General features: G+C 45.9%; 1 protein-coding gene across 2 annotated transcripts in view; it reads right to left on the bottom strand.

The window, feature by feature from the left end:
* ELMO2 (engulfment and cell motility 2) overlaps positions 1–15,715 on the bottom strand; it is a 127,801-nt gene that overhangs the window by 48,852 nt on the left and 63,234 nt on the right. For both annotated transcript variants that reach the window (XM_040330266.1, XM_040330267.1), the window contains exons 2-6: positions 13,243–13,376; positions 8,948–8,988; positions 5,212–5,284; positions 5,083–5,133; positions 1,073–1,254 (exon numbers count right to left, since the gene is read on the bottom strand). In XM_040330266.1, coding sequence (XP_040186200.1) covers positions 1,073–1,254; positions 5,083–5,133; positions 5,212–5,284; positions 8,948–8,988; positions 13,243–13,320 — 425 coding nt within the window. In that variant the 5' untranslated portion in view covers positions 13,321–13,376. The remainder of the gene's footprint in view (positions 1–1,072; positions 1,255–5,082; positions 5,134–5,211; positions 5,285–8,947; positions 8,989–13,242; positions 13,377–15,715) is intronic.

Raw genomic sequence — 15,715 nt, 5'->3', positions numbered from 1 at the left:
GGATTGCTATACGCATGGTATTTTTACCCTTTTACATTTTTTTTCAATTACCGTATTTATCTGCGTATACCGCACACTTCTTTCCCCCTAAAATCAGGGGAAAATCGTGGGTGCGCTATATACGCTGATACTGTTGCAGCGGTGTTTTTTTTAATTAGGCCGAGTGCCGCAGCCTAGAGCCGAGCCGAGTGTACTGCTCGCTCGGCTAGGCTCGGCTGCGCTCGGCTCCGCCCGCATCCACGCGAGAGGAATTAATTGTACGTGTTGTATGTCACACAGTGTGTGCGGTCAGTCCACAAAGGGACTTGGTATCGGACTGCATTTCCGGAAGATCAACTGGCATTTTTCTGTACTCTCATGCCGCGTACACACGATAATTTCTTGGGTTGTAAAAAACAATGTTTTTCAGCCTCTAGAAAAAATGACGTTTTTTTCAACTTCACATTAAAACGGCCTTGCCTACACACGATAGTGGAAAAAAAATGCCCTAGCAAAGCGCGGTGACATGCAACACGTACGACGACACTATAAAGGGGAAGTTCCATGCGGATGGCGCCACCCTTGGGGCTGCTTTAGCTGATTCCGTGTTAGTAAAAGACGATTTGCGCTTTTCTATCTGTTACAGCGTGATGAATGTGCTTACTCCATTACGAACGGTAGTTTTACCAGAACGAGCGCTACCGTCTCATAACTTGCTTCTGAGCACGCGCGGGTTTTTCACGTCGTTAAAGCCCACACACGATCATTTTTTACAACCCGAAAAACGACATCGTTTAAAACGTCGTTAAAAAATAGAGCATGTTCGATTTTTTTTTGGTGGTTTTTCAGAACCCGAAAAATGCTCTGAAGCCCACACACCATCATTTTAAATGAAATTTTTTATAAAAACCGTTGTTTTTTACAACCCGAAAAATGATCGTGTGTACGCGGCATCAGGGTCCTTGAAGGGGGTAAAACATGGGAAAATTGTATAGATTTTAAAGATGCACAGCATATTTTATTTTAATTCCGCCCTAACACATACTTTAAGCCACAAAAGTCATAAAAAGGTTTGGGAAAATGTGGTACTGACTGTGATAGAAGCTTTGTGCCACCTTCAACCAATCGGGTGAGGATGGTGACTCCATCCATATTGATGAATTCGGTTGCAAAAGTAGTGTCTGCAGACAGCTTAGCCAGTTCCTTCATTGCCTCTAGCCTGGACTCCATACTGGAGCACTGAATCCGCTCCAGAAGCTGCCGTGCTGCGCGGGACTGTCAAGAAAGGTAAACCACATTTAAAGCGATATTAAAAAAGGTAGCTTTTTTTATATATATATATATATATATATATATATATATATATATATATATATATATATATATATATATATATATACACACACACACACGTACACACACACACACTTGGCGCTTCCGTTGATTTCCGCGTAGAGTATGCAAATTAGCTAGATACGCCGATCCTCAAACGTACGTCTGCCCGGCGCATTTTTTTACGTCATTTACGTAAAAGGCTTTTTTCGGCGTAACGTTACCCCTGGGTCTATGAGGCGTACGCAATGTTAAGTATGGACGTCGGGACAGCGTTGAATTTTCCGTTGTTTACGCAAAACGTTCGCGAATAGGGCTTTGCGTAAATTACGTTCACGTCGAAAGCATTGACTATTTGCGATGTGATTTCGAGCATGCGCACTGGGATACCCCCATGGACGGCGCATGCGCCGTTAAAAAAAACATAATTTACGTGGGGTCAAGTTGAATTAACATAAAACACGCCCACATGTTAGTCATTTGAATTGCGCGCCCTTACGCCGACACATTTACACTACGCCGCTGTAACTTACGGCGCGAATTCTTTCTGGATACAGAAAGTACGTTGTAAGTTACGGCGGCGTTGTGTATCTGAGATACGCTACGCCTGCCTAAAGATAGGCAGATCTTTGTGGATCTGGGCCATAGTATATATATATATATATATATATATATATATATATATATATATATATATATATATGTATATAAATAAAATAATAAATATGTCATACTTACCTGCTCAGTGCAATAGTTTTTCACAAAGCAGCCCCAATCCTCTTCTTCTGGGGTCCCACGTTGGTGCTCCTGGCTCCTACTCTTCGGTGAGTGCCCCCATAGGAAGCGGCTCTCTACGGGGGCACTCATGCAGGCTCGTCACAGCATTTGATTGACAGCAGCGGTAATCAATGTCTCCTGCTGCTATCAATCTGCCCAGAGAGGAGGGACAGATCTGGGAGAGCCTCGGCTCTCATGCACATCACTGGATTGTGAATGGGTTCCAGTATAGGGGGGAGGGGGGGGTAATATTACGCACAAAGTTGTTTTACTTTAATACATAGAAAAGGTAAAAAAATAATATTTAGTCTGGGTTCACACTGGTGCAATCACAGACATTGCATGCGATTCGCACCACATTGCTGTGCACATCACATGCGATGTCTGTGCAATGCGAATTCATACAAGCATATATGACTGAAATCGCATCGCATTCGCACCTAAATGGTGCAGGACCCTTTTTTTGGCCCGCACTGGAATCGTATCGCATGGATGTTCACACCCATGCAATCCAATTCCTGTACCATATCACAGTTCACACTCTGATCTGATTTGAGGGTGTCATTAAGTTTCCATTTAACAATGTCAGTGTGAACTGCCTGCGATTCAGGTGCGATGCGGGAGCCTGTACAACAGGGGTAGGCAACCTTAAAGAGGTGGAGATCTACCTGTACAACAAGGGATAAGTCAAAAATCCCCGGGCACAGCGTTGCCTCCTTACACCTGATTTAAACGTCCAATTGCTGTACTACCACTTTGCAATTGCATGCATTGCACAGCAATCATGTATTTAGATCAGGTGGCGAGGAGGCAACATATCCCCCTTCTGGGTGGATTTGTGCCAGAAGGGGGGAGAATTTGTTGTAAGGGGGGGGGGGGATTTGTGCTAGGAGGGGGGGAGAATTTGTGCTAGGAGGGGGGATGGGGGGAGAATTTGTGCTAGGAGGGGGGATGGGGGGAGAATTTGTGCTAGGAGGGGGGATGGGGGAAGACTTTGTGCTGGGGGGAGGGCAGAATTTGTGCTAGGAGGGGGGGGTGGGGGGAGAATTTGTGCTAGGAGGGGGATGGGGGGGGGGGAGAATTTGTGCTAGGAGGAGGGGATGGGGGAGATTTGTGTTAGGAGTAGGAGAGGATTTGTGATTGGAGGGGGGGAGAATTTGTGGTAGGAGGGGGGGAAGGGGGGAGAATTTGTGCTAGGAGGGGGATAGGAGGGGGGGGGGTGGGGGAGATTTGTGTTAGGAGTAGGAGAGAATTTGTGATTGGAGGGGTCATTTGAGGGGTAGAGGTTTTATACAAGGAGGGGAGTATTTTTTTTTTTTTGGGGGGGGGGGAATTGTGCTGGGTAAATTTACAGAGGGAGGATTTGAGATTGGGGGGCAAAAATGTGTGCTGGCAGGGGGGATTTCCGCATGGGGGCAGATTTGTACTGGGAGGAGGGGGAATGTATTGCTCTGGAATGGCAGGTCAGCAAGCCCAGACTGTGATCTACCAGTCACCGGTCCGAGATCTACTGGTAGGTGGCGATCTACTGGTTGCTGACCCCTGCTGTACAGGAATGGCAGGGTTTCCCGCATCGCACCAGTGTGAACCCAGCCTTAGGCCCCTTTCACATTGAGGCGTTATTCATGTGGTACAGCGCTAAAAATAGCGCTGCTATAGCGCATGAATAAATCTTGCCCTGCAGGCTTCAATTTGAAAGCCCGAAGGCTTTCACACTGAAGCGGTGCGGTAGCAGGACCGCTTCAAAAGTCCTGCTAGCCGCATCTTTGGAGCGGTATAGGAGCGGGGTGTTTACCGCTCCTATACAGCGCCTTCCCATTGAAATCAATGGGAAACCGCGGTAATACCGCCCGCAATGCGCCTCTGCAGAGGCGCATTGCGGGCGGTATTAATCCTTTTTCGGCCGCTAGCGGGGGTTAAAACCTCACCGCTAGTGCCCGAATATCGCGGTAAATACGACGGTATAGCGGCGCTAAAAATAGCACGGCTATACCGTCACCGCACCTCCGCTGCCCAATGTGAAAGCAGCCTTAGGCTTTAGAACCACTTTAAGCGCACAAGGCAAAGCAAAGACAAGTTTACAGAAGAATATCAGCTCCCAGCAAAAGACAAAGGGGCTCTTATCAACAATGGGGCAATTTAAAGGGGTGATGGGAGAGAGGTTTGTGTTCCCCAATTTTAAGGCTGCATTCACACCTGAGCGTAGGGCGTTCGGTCGTTTTTTCGGGCGTTTTTTTTCGCGCGTATTCATGCTTATTTGCGCGTTTGCATACAGCGTCGTGCGACGTTTTTGTACTTCGGCGTTTCATATTTTAGCCAATAGGAAAAATTATCATCTTTTCATCACTTGTTGCTATGTTGGTAGATTTTTTTTAATCTTCTGCATGGGCGACAAGTTCTATTGATTAAAGCGACGAAACGCCCATAGCAAACGCCCGTTGTCGCGCGATACGCTCAATACGCGCGTTTCCCATTACTTTCTATGGGAAAAAAAAAAACGCTCAAACGCCGCTGTCGCGCGATTCGCGCGACAAAAAAAGGTCCGGGACTTGTTTGAGCTTCGCGCGACAGGCGTTTGGGCGTTCAGGTGTGAACAGTCACCATAGGGAATAATGTTAATTCTCCCCTCTGGCGTTTGTGAGCAGTGCGCTTCAGGCGTAAAAACGCCTAGGTGTGAATGGGGCCTAAGAGTTCAGATCAAAGCTTTTCTAATGTAAATGAAAAGATGAAGGTGAAATCTAAGCAGTTACTGCAAATGAAATGGGTCCCCTTCCTTTTCTACAGATGTAATAGGAGAAGAACTGTATGTGTGACTATAGCTAGCAGATTCCAGCTATGGGTTTATTTTCTCTAGTAATGAAAGAAAACATCCGATTGGTTACTACGGACATATCGTCTTTCTTGTAATTCTATAGCAATCCTATATCATTATTCATAAATCCACAATGCTGAGAAAGTGTCAGTAAGAAGCACAAAAGGTAATGTATTACTTACAGGGGACACAGCCAAACGTAATATAGTACCATTCTTTATGTCGCAACGTGTCTGCAAAAGAAAAAACACATGCATAAAAGAATACCAGCTAGTTATTTAATAATGGTGCACAGTGGTCGCTTTGCTTACCTGCTCAGTTATGTAAAGTTGGGGGCCGTCTGCATAACGAAACGCGTAATACTCAGAGTTAGGCAAGGACCACCTAAAACATAAAACAAAGTACAATGTCACAGTGAGCAGCAGCCTGACACTAATAACGGAATACAGGCCTATGTGAAGTATTTTTTTCTTTACCTCTTCTTAGGAATTGAAAATGTGTAATACCAATAATTTAATAAAAAATAGGATTTTTTTTACGCATTAAAAAAAAAAAAAAAAAAAAAACTTCTTGGAGCCCACGGAGGAACACAGAAATTAACCAATTCAGCTCCTGAAAGTTTACCCCCCTTCATGACCAGGCTATTTTTCACAATACGGCACTGTGTTACTTTAAACTGACAATTGCGCGTTCAAGCGAAGCTGTGCTGAAATAAAATGTATATCCCTTTTTTCACACAAACAGAGCTTTGTTTTGGTGGCATTTGATCGCCACCGCGTTCTTTATTTTTTGCGCTACAAACAAAAAAAAAAAGACTGACAATTTAACCACTTCAGGCCCAGGCCAATTCTGACACTTCGCACCTACATGTAAAAATCATAGGGCCAGATTCACGTAGAATCGTCCTACGCTGCGGCGGCGTAACGTATTACATTTACATTACACCGCCGCAAGTTTTCAGCGTAAGTGCTTGATTCACAAAGCACTTGCCTGTAAACTTGCGGCGGTGTAGCGTAAATACGTCCGGCGCAAGCCCGCCTAAATCAAATGGGGCGGGGACCGGTTAAATTAGGCGCGTTCCCGCGCCGAATATACTTCGCATGCTCCGTCCCTAAAATTTCCTGACGTGCATTGCGTCGCAAGGACGTCATTGGTTTCGACGTTAACGTAAATGGCGTCCAGCGCAATTCACGGACGACTTACGCAAACAACGTGAAATTTCAAATTTCGACGCTGGAACGACGGCCATACTTAACATTGGCTAGACCACCTAGAGGGCAGCTTTAGTTTTACGCGGCGTATCTCTACGGAAACTACGTAAATTTACAGCGACGGGCAAAGCGGACGTTCGTGAATCGGCGTAACTAGTCATTTGCATATTCTACACCGACCGCAATGGAATCGCCACCTAGCGGCCGGCCTAGAATTGCAGCCTAAGATCCGACGGTGTGAGTCACTTACACCTGCCGGATCTTAGGGCTATCTATGTGTAACTGATTCTATGAATCAGGCGCATAGATACGACAATCGTATCTCTTTTGTGAATCTGGCCCATATTTTTATTTTTTTGCTAGAAAATTAAATAAAACCTAGAGAATACAATGGTGGCCATTGCAACTTTTTATCTTGCACGGTATTTGCGCAGCGTTTCTTGGGGGAAAAAAACTGTTTCATGCTTTAACCACTTTTTGCGATTTGGCACTGCATCGCTTTTTTTCCCCACAAATAGAGCTTTCTTTTGGTGGTATTTGATCACCTCTGTGGTTTTTATATTTTTTGCGCTATAAACAAAAATAGAGCGACAATTTTGAAAAAAATGAATATTTTTTACTTTTTACTATAATAAATATACCCCAAAAATATATAAAAAAACTATTTTTTTTCCTCAGCTTAGGCCGATACGTATTCTTCTACATATTGTTCGTAAAAAAAAATCACAATAAGCGTTTATTGATTGGTTTGCGCAAAAGTTATAGCGTTTACAAAATAGGGGGTATTTTTATGGCATTTTATTAATATTAATTTATTAATATTTTTTACTAGTAATGGCGGCGATCAGCGATTTTTTTTTTCGGTACTGCGACATTATGGCGGACACTTTTGACACATTTTTGGGACCATTGGCATTTTTATAGCGATCAGTGCTATAAAAATGCCACTGGCAGTAAAGGGGGTGGGGAACCTAGGGGGCGGGGAAGGGGTGAAGTATGTTCCCTGGGTGTGTTCTAACTGTAGGGGGGGTGGACTCACTAGGGGAAATGTCTGATCTTCTGTTCATACATTGTATGAACAGAAGATCAGCATTTCTCCCCCTGACAGGACCGGGAGCTGTGTGTTGTGTCAGTGAAGGAGAAAACATACTTATTTACAAAGGCCCAGATTCAGGTAGCAATTGCGCCTGCGTAACCATAGTTACGCAGCGCAACTGCTGACTTGCGCCGGCGTAACGAGTTCTCCTGATTCAGAGAACTCGTTACGCCGACTGCAGCCTAAAATCTGCGTGGCATAAGGCTCTTATGCCACGCAGATTTTAGGCTGCATTCTAGCGATGACCGCTAGGGGGCGCACCCATTGTGATCTGTGTATAGTATGCAAATTGCATACCAACACCGATTCACAACGTTGCGCGAGCCCTGCGTACGCAAATTACGTAGTTTGCGTACGTCGGGTTTCGCATAACGTTACACATCCTAATAGCAGGCGCAGCCAATGCTATAGGATACCCGGCGTTCCCGCGTCGCGACGTTCGAATTTTACGTCGTTTGCATAAGTGAATCGTGAATGGCGCTGGACGCCATTCACGTTCACTTTGAAGCAAATGACGTCCTTGCGACGTCATTTGCCGCAATGCACGTCGGGAAAGTTTCCCGACGGAGCATGCGCTGTACGCTCTGCGCGGGAGCGTGCCTAATTTAAATGATTCCCGCCCCCGGCGGGATCATTTACATTGCGCGCGCTTACGCCGGGCAATTTTTCTGGCGCGCCCTCGCAATTTACGGAGCTACTGCTCCGTGAATCGAGGGCAGCGCAAATTATTTGCGGGGGCGTAGGGCAAAATCGTTGCCCTGTGCCTCCGCATATAATGCGCAAGTCGTACCTGAATCCGGGCCAAAGTTTTGTAAATGAAACAAAAAAAAAAAACGTATGTATGTCTCTTATGCCACGCAGATTTTAGGCTGCATTCTAGCGATGACCGCTAGGGGGCGCTCCCATTGTGATCTGTGTATAGTATGCAAATTGCATACTAACACCGATTCACAACGTTGCGCGAGCCCTGCGTACGCAAATTACGTAGTTTGCGTACGTCGGGTTTCGCGTAACGTTACACATCCTAATAGCAGGCGCAGCCAATGCTATAGGATACCCGGCGTTCCCGCGTCGCGACGTTCGAATTTTACGTCGTTTGCGTAAGTGAATCGTGAATGGCGCTGGACGCCATTCACGTTCACTTTGAAGCAAATGACGTCCTTGCAACGTCATTTGCCGCAATGCACGTCGGGAAAGTTTCCCGACGGAGCATGCGCTGTACGCTCGGCGCCCTCGCAATTTACGGAGCTACTGCTCCGTGAATCGAGGGCAGCGCAAATGATTTGCGGGGGCGTAGGGCAAAATCGTTGCCCTGTGCCTCCGCAAATAATGCGCAAGTCGTACCTGAATCCGGGCCAAAGTTTTGTAAATTAAACAAAAAAAAAAGTTTTTTTTTCAAAATTTTTGGTCTTTCTATTTGTTTAGCAGAAAATAAAAATCGCAGATGTGATCAAATACCACCAAGAGAAAGCTCTATTTGTGGGACCAAAGTGATAAAAAAAAGTTGGGTACAGTGTAGCATGACCGCGCAATTGTCATTCAAAGTGCGACAGCACCGAAAGCTGAAATTTGGTCTGGGCAGGAAGGTGTATAAGTGCCCGGTATTGATGTGGTTAATTACCAAACTCCAGTTCTGCTTTCATTTATAAAAGTGTGCATTTTCCCTTTAAATATAAAACAAAACCGACATGTCTAAAGAAACAGCTTAAAATTCCTAGATGATCCCATTGGTAGACTTACCCATCGCACACGTCCTTGATGATCGACGCCAGAGGCCGTTTCTGTAAAAATAGGTTGAATATGAGATAAGATTAAAACACAGTAATACAGAAGACTTCAAGAGACCTGACAATTATTTCATGCTTGTTTTTCCTGTGTGGTATACAATTGTATGCGGTTTTGAATAATTTATATTCATTTATTTGCTGTCTATCATGCAGTCTTCAAGAAGAATGAAAAGTCAGCGATTCCACAAATCACCAGCTAGCGCTAAACAAGAATTCTGCAAGTGAGACACAGGCTACATTCATACAGTGAGGGAAAAAAGGATTTGGTCCCTTGCTGATTTTGAATGTTTACCTACTGACAAAGAAAAGATCCGTTTATAATTTGTATGGTAGGTTTATTTTAACAGTGAGATATATATACCAACAAAAAAATCCAGAAAAAACACATTTAACCACTTGGGATCCGCGCTATGGACGAAAGACGTCCACAGCGCGGCTCTCAAGTGCCGGGTGGACGTCCCTGGATGTCCTGTTGTTGTTGTTCCCCGTGCACGCCGCTGGGGGGCGCGCAGCGGGGAAACAACGTGCCCGGCGTATCGCTCGGGAGCCAATGCGTGTGCCTGGCAGGCGCGATGTCCGCCAGACACACGCGATCGTCGGTTACACAGCAGGGACGTGGAGCTCTGTGTGTAAACACAGAGCTCCACGTGCTGTCAGGGAGAGAGGAGAGCGATCTGTGTCTCTTTACATAGGGACACAGCATCGGTCACCTCCCCCAGTCAGTCCCCTCCCCCCCCCACAGTTAGAACACACCCAGGGAATACATTTAACCCCTTCCTCACCCCCTAGTGTTAACCCCTTCACTGCCAGTCACATTTATACAGTAATTAGTGCATTTTTATAGCACTGGTCGCTGTATAAATGTGAATGGTCCCAAAATTGTGTCAAAAGTGTTCGATACGTTCGCCGCAATATCGCAGGCCTGACAAAAAAAAAAAAAATCGCAAATCGCCGCCATTACTAGTAAAAAAAAAAAAAAAAAATCATAAATCTATCCCCTATTTTGTAGGCGCTATAACTTTTGCGCAAACCAATCAATATACGCTTATTGCGATTTTTTTTAACAAAAATATGTAGAAGAATACGTATCAGCCTAAACCGAGGGAAATTTTTATTTTTAAAAAAAAAAATGGGATATTATTATAACAAAAAGTAAAAAATTGTGTTTTTTTTCAAAATTTTCATTTTTTTTATGTTTATAGCGCAAAAAATAAAAATCGCAGAGGTGATCAAATACCACCAAAAGAAAGCTCTATTTGTGGGGAAAAAATTATAAAAATATAATTTGGGTACAGTGTTGTATGACCGCGCAATTGTCATTCAAAATGCGTCAGCGCTGAAAGCTGAAAATTGGTCTGGGCACGAAGGGGGTTTAAGTGCCCAGTAATGAAGTGGTTAAAAAAAGATATAAATTAATTTGCATTTTAATGAGTGAAATAAGCATTTGCCCCCCCCCCATCAATCATCAAGATTTCTGGAGTGCTCCTAATCTCAGCTTGTTAACTGTTTAAAAAAAAGACACCTGTCCACAGGCAATCTATCAGATTCCAATCTCTCCACCACGGCCAAGACCAAAGAGCTGTTCAAGGATGTCAGGGACAAGATTGTAGACCTACACAATGCTGGAATGGGCTACTAGACCATCGCCAAGCAGCTTAGTGAGAAGGTGACAACAGTTGGCGTGATTAGTCGCAAATGTAAGAAACACGAAATAAAGGTCACTCTCTCTCGGTCTTGGGCTCCATACAAGATCTCCCCTCGTGGAGTTTCAATGATCGAAAGAATGGTAAGGAATCAGCCCAGAACTACATGGGAGAATCTTGTCAACGATCTCAAGGCAGTTGGGACCATAGTGCCCAAGAAAACAATTGGTGACACACTACGCCGTTAAGGACTGAAATTCTGCGCCAGTAAGGCCCCACTGCTCAAGAAAGTACATGTACAGGTCTGTCTGAATTTTGCTAATGAACATCTTAATGATTCAGAGGAGAACTGGGTGAAAGTGTTGTGGTCTGATGAGACCAAAATCGAGCTCTTTGGCATCAACTCAACTCGCCCTGTTTGGAGGAGGTGGAATTCTGCCTATGACCCCAAGAACACCATCCCCACCATCAAAGAAGGAGGTGGAAACATTATGCTTCGAGGGTGTTTTTCTGCTAAGGCAGGGCTCGACAAATCCCGGTCGCCAGGTCACCATGGCGACTAGAAATAGGGTCCTGGCGACTTGGCTTCGACTTTTTTTTTGTGAGCTGGCGCCATCTAGTGGTGAGCCGTTGGTATTACAAGATATTACCACCAGATGTGTAAGCTGGTGCCATCTGGTGGTGGCCGTTGGTATTACAAGTTAAGCATTACAAGTTAAACTAATTCTAATGTCATTTTTCACTATTTTCACTGCCATCTCCTTCCCTCTAATTAGAACCCCCAAACATTATATATATTTTGTATTCTAACACCCTAGAGAATAAAATGGCGATCGTTGCAATACTTTCTGTCAACCCGTATTTGCGCAGCGGTCTTACAAGCGCACTTTTTTGAAAAAAAACTACACTTTTTAAATTAAAAAATAAGACAACAGTAAAGTTATCCCCATTTTTTTTTATATTATGAAAGATAATGTTACACCGAGTAAATTCATACCCAACATGTCACGCTTCAAAATTGCGTCCGCTCGTGGAATGCCGACAAACTTTTACCCTTTAAAATCTTCATAGGCGACGTTTAAAAAAATCTACAGGTTGCATGTTTTGAGTTACAGAGGAGGTCTAGGGCTAGAATTATTGCTCTCGCTCTACCAATCGCGACGATAACTAACATGTGTGGTTTGAACACCGTTTACATATGCGGGCGTTGCTCACGTATGTGTTCGCTTCGTCGGGACGGGGTGCGTTTTCTGGCTCCTAACTTTTTTAGCTGGCTCCTAGATTCCAAGCAAATTTGTCAAACCCTGTGCTAAGGGGATAGGACAACTTCACTGCATCAAAGGGACGATAGACAGGGGCCATGTACCATCAAATCTTGGGTGAGAACCTCCTTCTCTGAGCCAGGGCATTAAAAATGGGTTGTGGATGGGTCTTCCAGCATGACAATGACCCAAAACACACGGCCAAGGCAACAAAAGAGTGGCTTAAGAAGAAGCACCTTAAGGTCCTGGAGTGGCCTAGCCGGTCTCCAGACCTTAATCCCATAGAAAATATGTAGAGGTAGCTGAAGGTTCGAGACACCAAGCGTCAGCCTCAAAACCTTAATAACTTGGAGAGGATCTGCAAAGAGGAGTGGGACAAAATCCCTCCTGAGATGTGTGCAAACCTGGTGGCCAACTACAAGAAACGTCTGACCTCTGATTGCTTACCTATAGATTGTGGAAATATCTCCTAAAAGTGCGCCGTTAAGGAGATATTTCACTTGTAGTGCACCGATGTCATCGACGCATGCGCTGTGAAGAAACGGACCTCCGCGCCGTTTCTTCCCCAGCGTGTGCCGTGACTGACGTCTCCCACGCACATGCGCGGAAGTGACGTCACACAGCTCCGGCCAGTCACAGAAGAGGGGTGAAGATGGACGCGACGTGCACAGGGACCTTGCGGGCTTCGTTTGCAGGTAAGTGTCACATAATGGGATGCATACTAGCCCATCATGTTTTTCATTTGCAGGGTTTACACAGAGCAAAAGAGAAAGTAAAACCCGGCGGTTTTTACTTCCTCTGTAATTTCTTATTTGTTTTGGTTTCTTTGGATTGCATGGGTTGTTACTGACATGTGGTGTCACAAGCACCTATAGAAATATACTTACCTAGAAAAATGGTAAAGTGTTAAATACTTTTTACCCGTTGTATAGGTGGTTACTCTCCTCACACCAAGCGGTGATCACCCTCCCGTTCCAGCTAGTAGTGGTCACACACACCTCCTGCCCCATCCAGTGATGGTCACCCTCCTTGCCCCATCCAGTCACCACTCAATCCCACCTTAACCAGTGCCCATCAACCTACCTGCCCCGAGTAGTGTTCACCCATCTTCATCTAGCGGTAGTCACCCCCTGCCCCTATCCAATAGTGGACACATCCCCCAGCCAGTGGTGTTCACCCTCCCCACCCCCGGCCAGTTGTGGTCAACCTTCCTACCCCCATCCAGTGGTGGTGACCCCCTTTACACTCATCCAGTGGTGGTGACCCCCTTTACACTCATCCAGTGGTGGTAGCCCCCTTTGCCCTCCTCCAGGGGTATTTATTATTTAGCCCAAGGCTCTTACCTGGTCAATTTCAATCAGTTGGGCATTAGCAGGAGGCCACTCAATGGCTACCTTCACAATGTCCAGCGGTGGAGGCATTTCCTCCGGTGGCTCTTCTGTCCAGCCTGCCCGCTGGATCACTCACAGAGGTCCAACTTTAAAAACAAAAGAAAAACATTTGATTATTCATCAAAAAAAAACAAAAAACGTCATAACATTTACATTTAAAAGCAGAACTACACTGCATCTGAGCACCACATACCAATAAAATGCGATTTAATTCATTTTTAATATTCAAAGAAAACCCCCCCATCCATCCATGCAATTTTGCTGAGAAATCACTTTGGAAAACACCCCCTAGAACAGGGGTCTTGAATTAAAATTCAAGGAGGTCCAGTCACTAAAAAAAAATTTGGGTCGAGGTCCGAATCTCAAGTCCCCATTTGTCCCCATCACGGTGCCCCTTTACATGAGGCGTCCCCATCACGGTGCCCCTTTACATCAGGCATCCCCATCACAGTGCCCCTTTACATCAGGCATCCCCATCACAGTGCCCCTTTACATCAGGCATCCCCATCACAGTGCCCCTTTACATCAGGCATCCCCATCACAGTGCCCCTTTACATCAGGGGTCCCCATCACAGTGCCCCTTTACATCAGGCGTCCCCATCACAGTGCCCCTTTACATCAGGGGTCCCCATCACAGTGCCCCTTTACATCAGGCGTCCCCATCACAGTGCCCCTTTACATCAGGGGTCCCCATCACGGTGCTAATTTACATCAGGGGTCCCCATCCGAATGCCTCCTTACATCAGATGCCCCATCAGAGTCCCCCTTAACATAAAATAAGGGTCACGCTGAAGGGCACATTTTATGTTAAGGGGCACCCTGATTGACACATTTTATATTAGGAGCACTCTGATGGGCACAACAAAACGTGCCCCTTAATTCAAAATGTGCCCATCAGTGTTGCTCATAAAATATGCCCTTCAGCGTGACCCTTAACATAAAATAAGGGTCACGCTGATGGGCACCTGTTATTTTAAGGGGCACTCTGATGGGCACATTTTATTTTAAGGGGCATGCTAATGGGTATATTTTTAATGTGCACACTGGTGGGCACATTTTATGTTAAGGGACACTCTAATGGGCACAACAAAATGTGTCCATCGGTGTGCCCCTTAACAAAATATGCCCATCAGTGTGCACATTAAAAATATACCCATCAGTGTGCCCCTTAAAATAAAATTTGTCCATCAGAGTGCCCCTTAACATAAAAAAAATATGCCCAGCAGTAAATACCAGCTAACATGTGGCCCACATACCTTGAATGAGGGCACAACAGAAGGGGCAGAAGCTGCAAGATAAGGAGACAGGACCCGGGAACCGTGAGTAGCAGTGGGCAGGTCGCACCCGTGACGTCACGCCCCTACTAGCAAGAAGAGTCAGGACCAATTGTCTTGTCAGAAACCGGGAATCGCGAGCAGCAGGGGGGCGGGTCGCACACGTGATGTCACGCCCCTACTTGCGGCTATGCAAGCTTTTCATCTCAGACCTGAGGTGAGGAGCGGGGAGCCGGCGCACGCACGCACGCAGCGTTCCTTGGGGGAAACTCGCGGTCCCAGCAAACAAACAGCTGCGGACATTAATGATTATACTGGCAGCCTGGTGGTCCGGGCAGAAGCGGCACTCGGTCCGGACTCGGACCGCGGGCCGCCATTTAGTGACGGCTGCCCTAGAATATCTGTCCGCGGCCATCTTGAGTAAGGGCAGATGGTTCATGTAGTAATTACTTCCTGGAATCCATAGATCCTTAGCTCAGTCATACAGGCAGAAGGGTGTGCTTAGCTGAGGAAACCCCTCCTCTCCTTCTGAAGACCCCTGAGATGTATGACATCATTTGGCAAGGCAGGAAACAGGAAGTAACTAAAGAATGTAAAACAGTGTTTAACCACTTAATGACCAGCTCACGCATATATACGTTGACACAATACCTTCTGTGGGCAGATCGATGTATATATACGTCCCCTTTAAGCAGCGGCATTGTGGGCGCGCACGCCTGCAGTGATCCCGACCGCGGGTCCCGTGGACTCGATGTCTGCGGGGATACCCGCGATCTTTTCACGGAGTGGAAGAATGGGGAAATGCTAATGTGAACAAGCATCTACCCATTCTTCCTAGTGACAGGACATTGATCGCAGCTCTCTGTAATCGGGAGCGGTGATCAGTGACGTGTCACACACAGCCCAACCACCCTACAGTTAGAAGCACTCCCTAGGACACACTTAACCCCTTCCGCGCCCCCTACTGGTTAACCCATTCACTGCCGGTGTCATTTTTACAGTAATCAGTGCATTTTTATAGCACTGATCACTGTATCAATGATAATGGCCCCAAAATGGAGTTAAAAGTGTGCCACCGTGGCTGCTGCCCGCACTCCAGGAGAGGACACCACAGCCCCGCCACTTGAGTGGGTAAGTGGGGGTGCTGTTTC

Source organism: Rana temporaria, chromosome 12 (genome assembly GCF_905171775.1).
Source record: "Rana temporaria chromosome 12, aRanTem1.1, whole genome shotgun sequence".
Classification (NCBI taxonomy): domain Eukaryota; kingdom Metazoa; phylum Chordata; class Amphibia; order Anura; family Ranidae; genus Rana; species Rana temporaria.
This window is presented reverse-complemented; position numbering and strand designations above follow the sequence as displayed.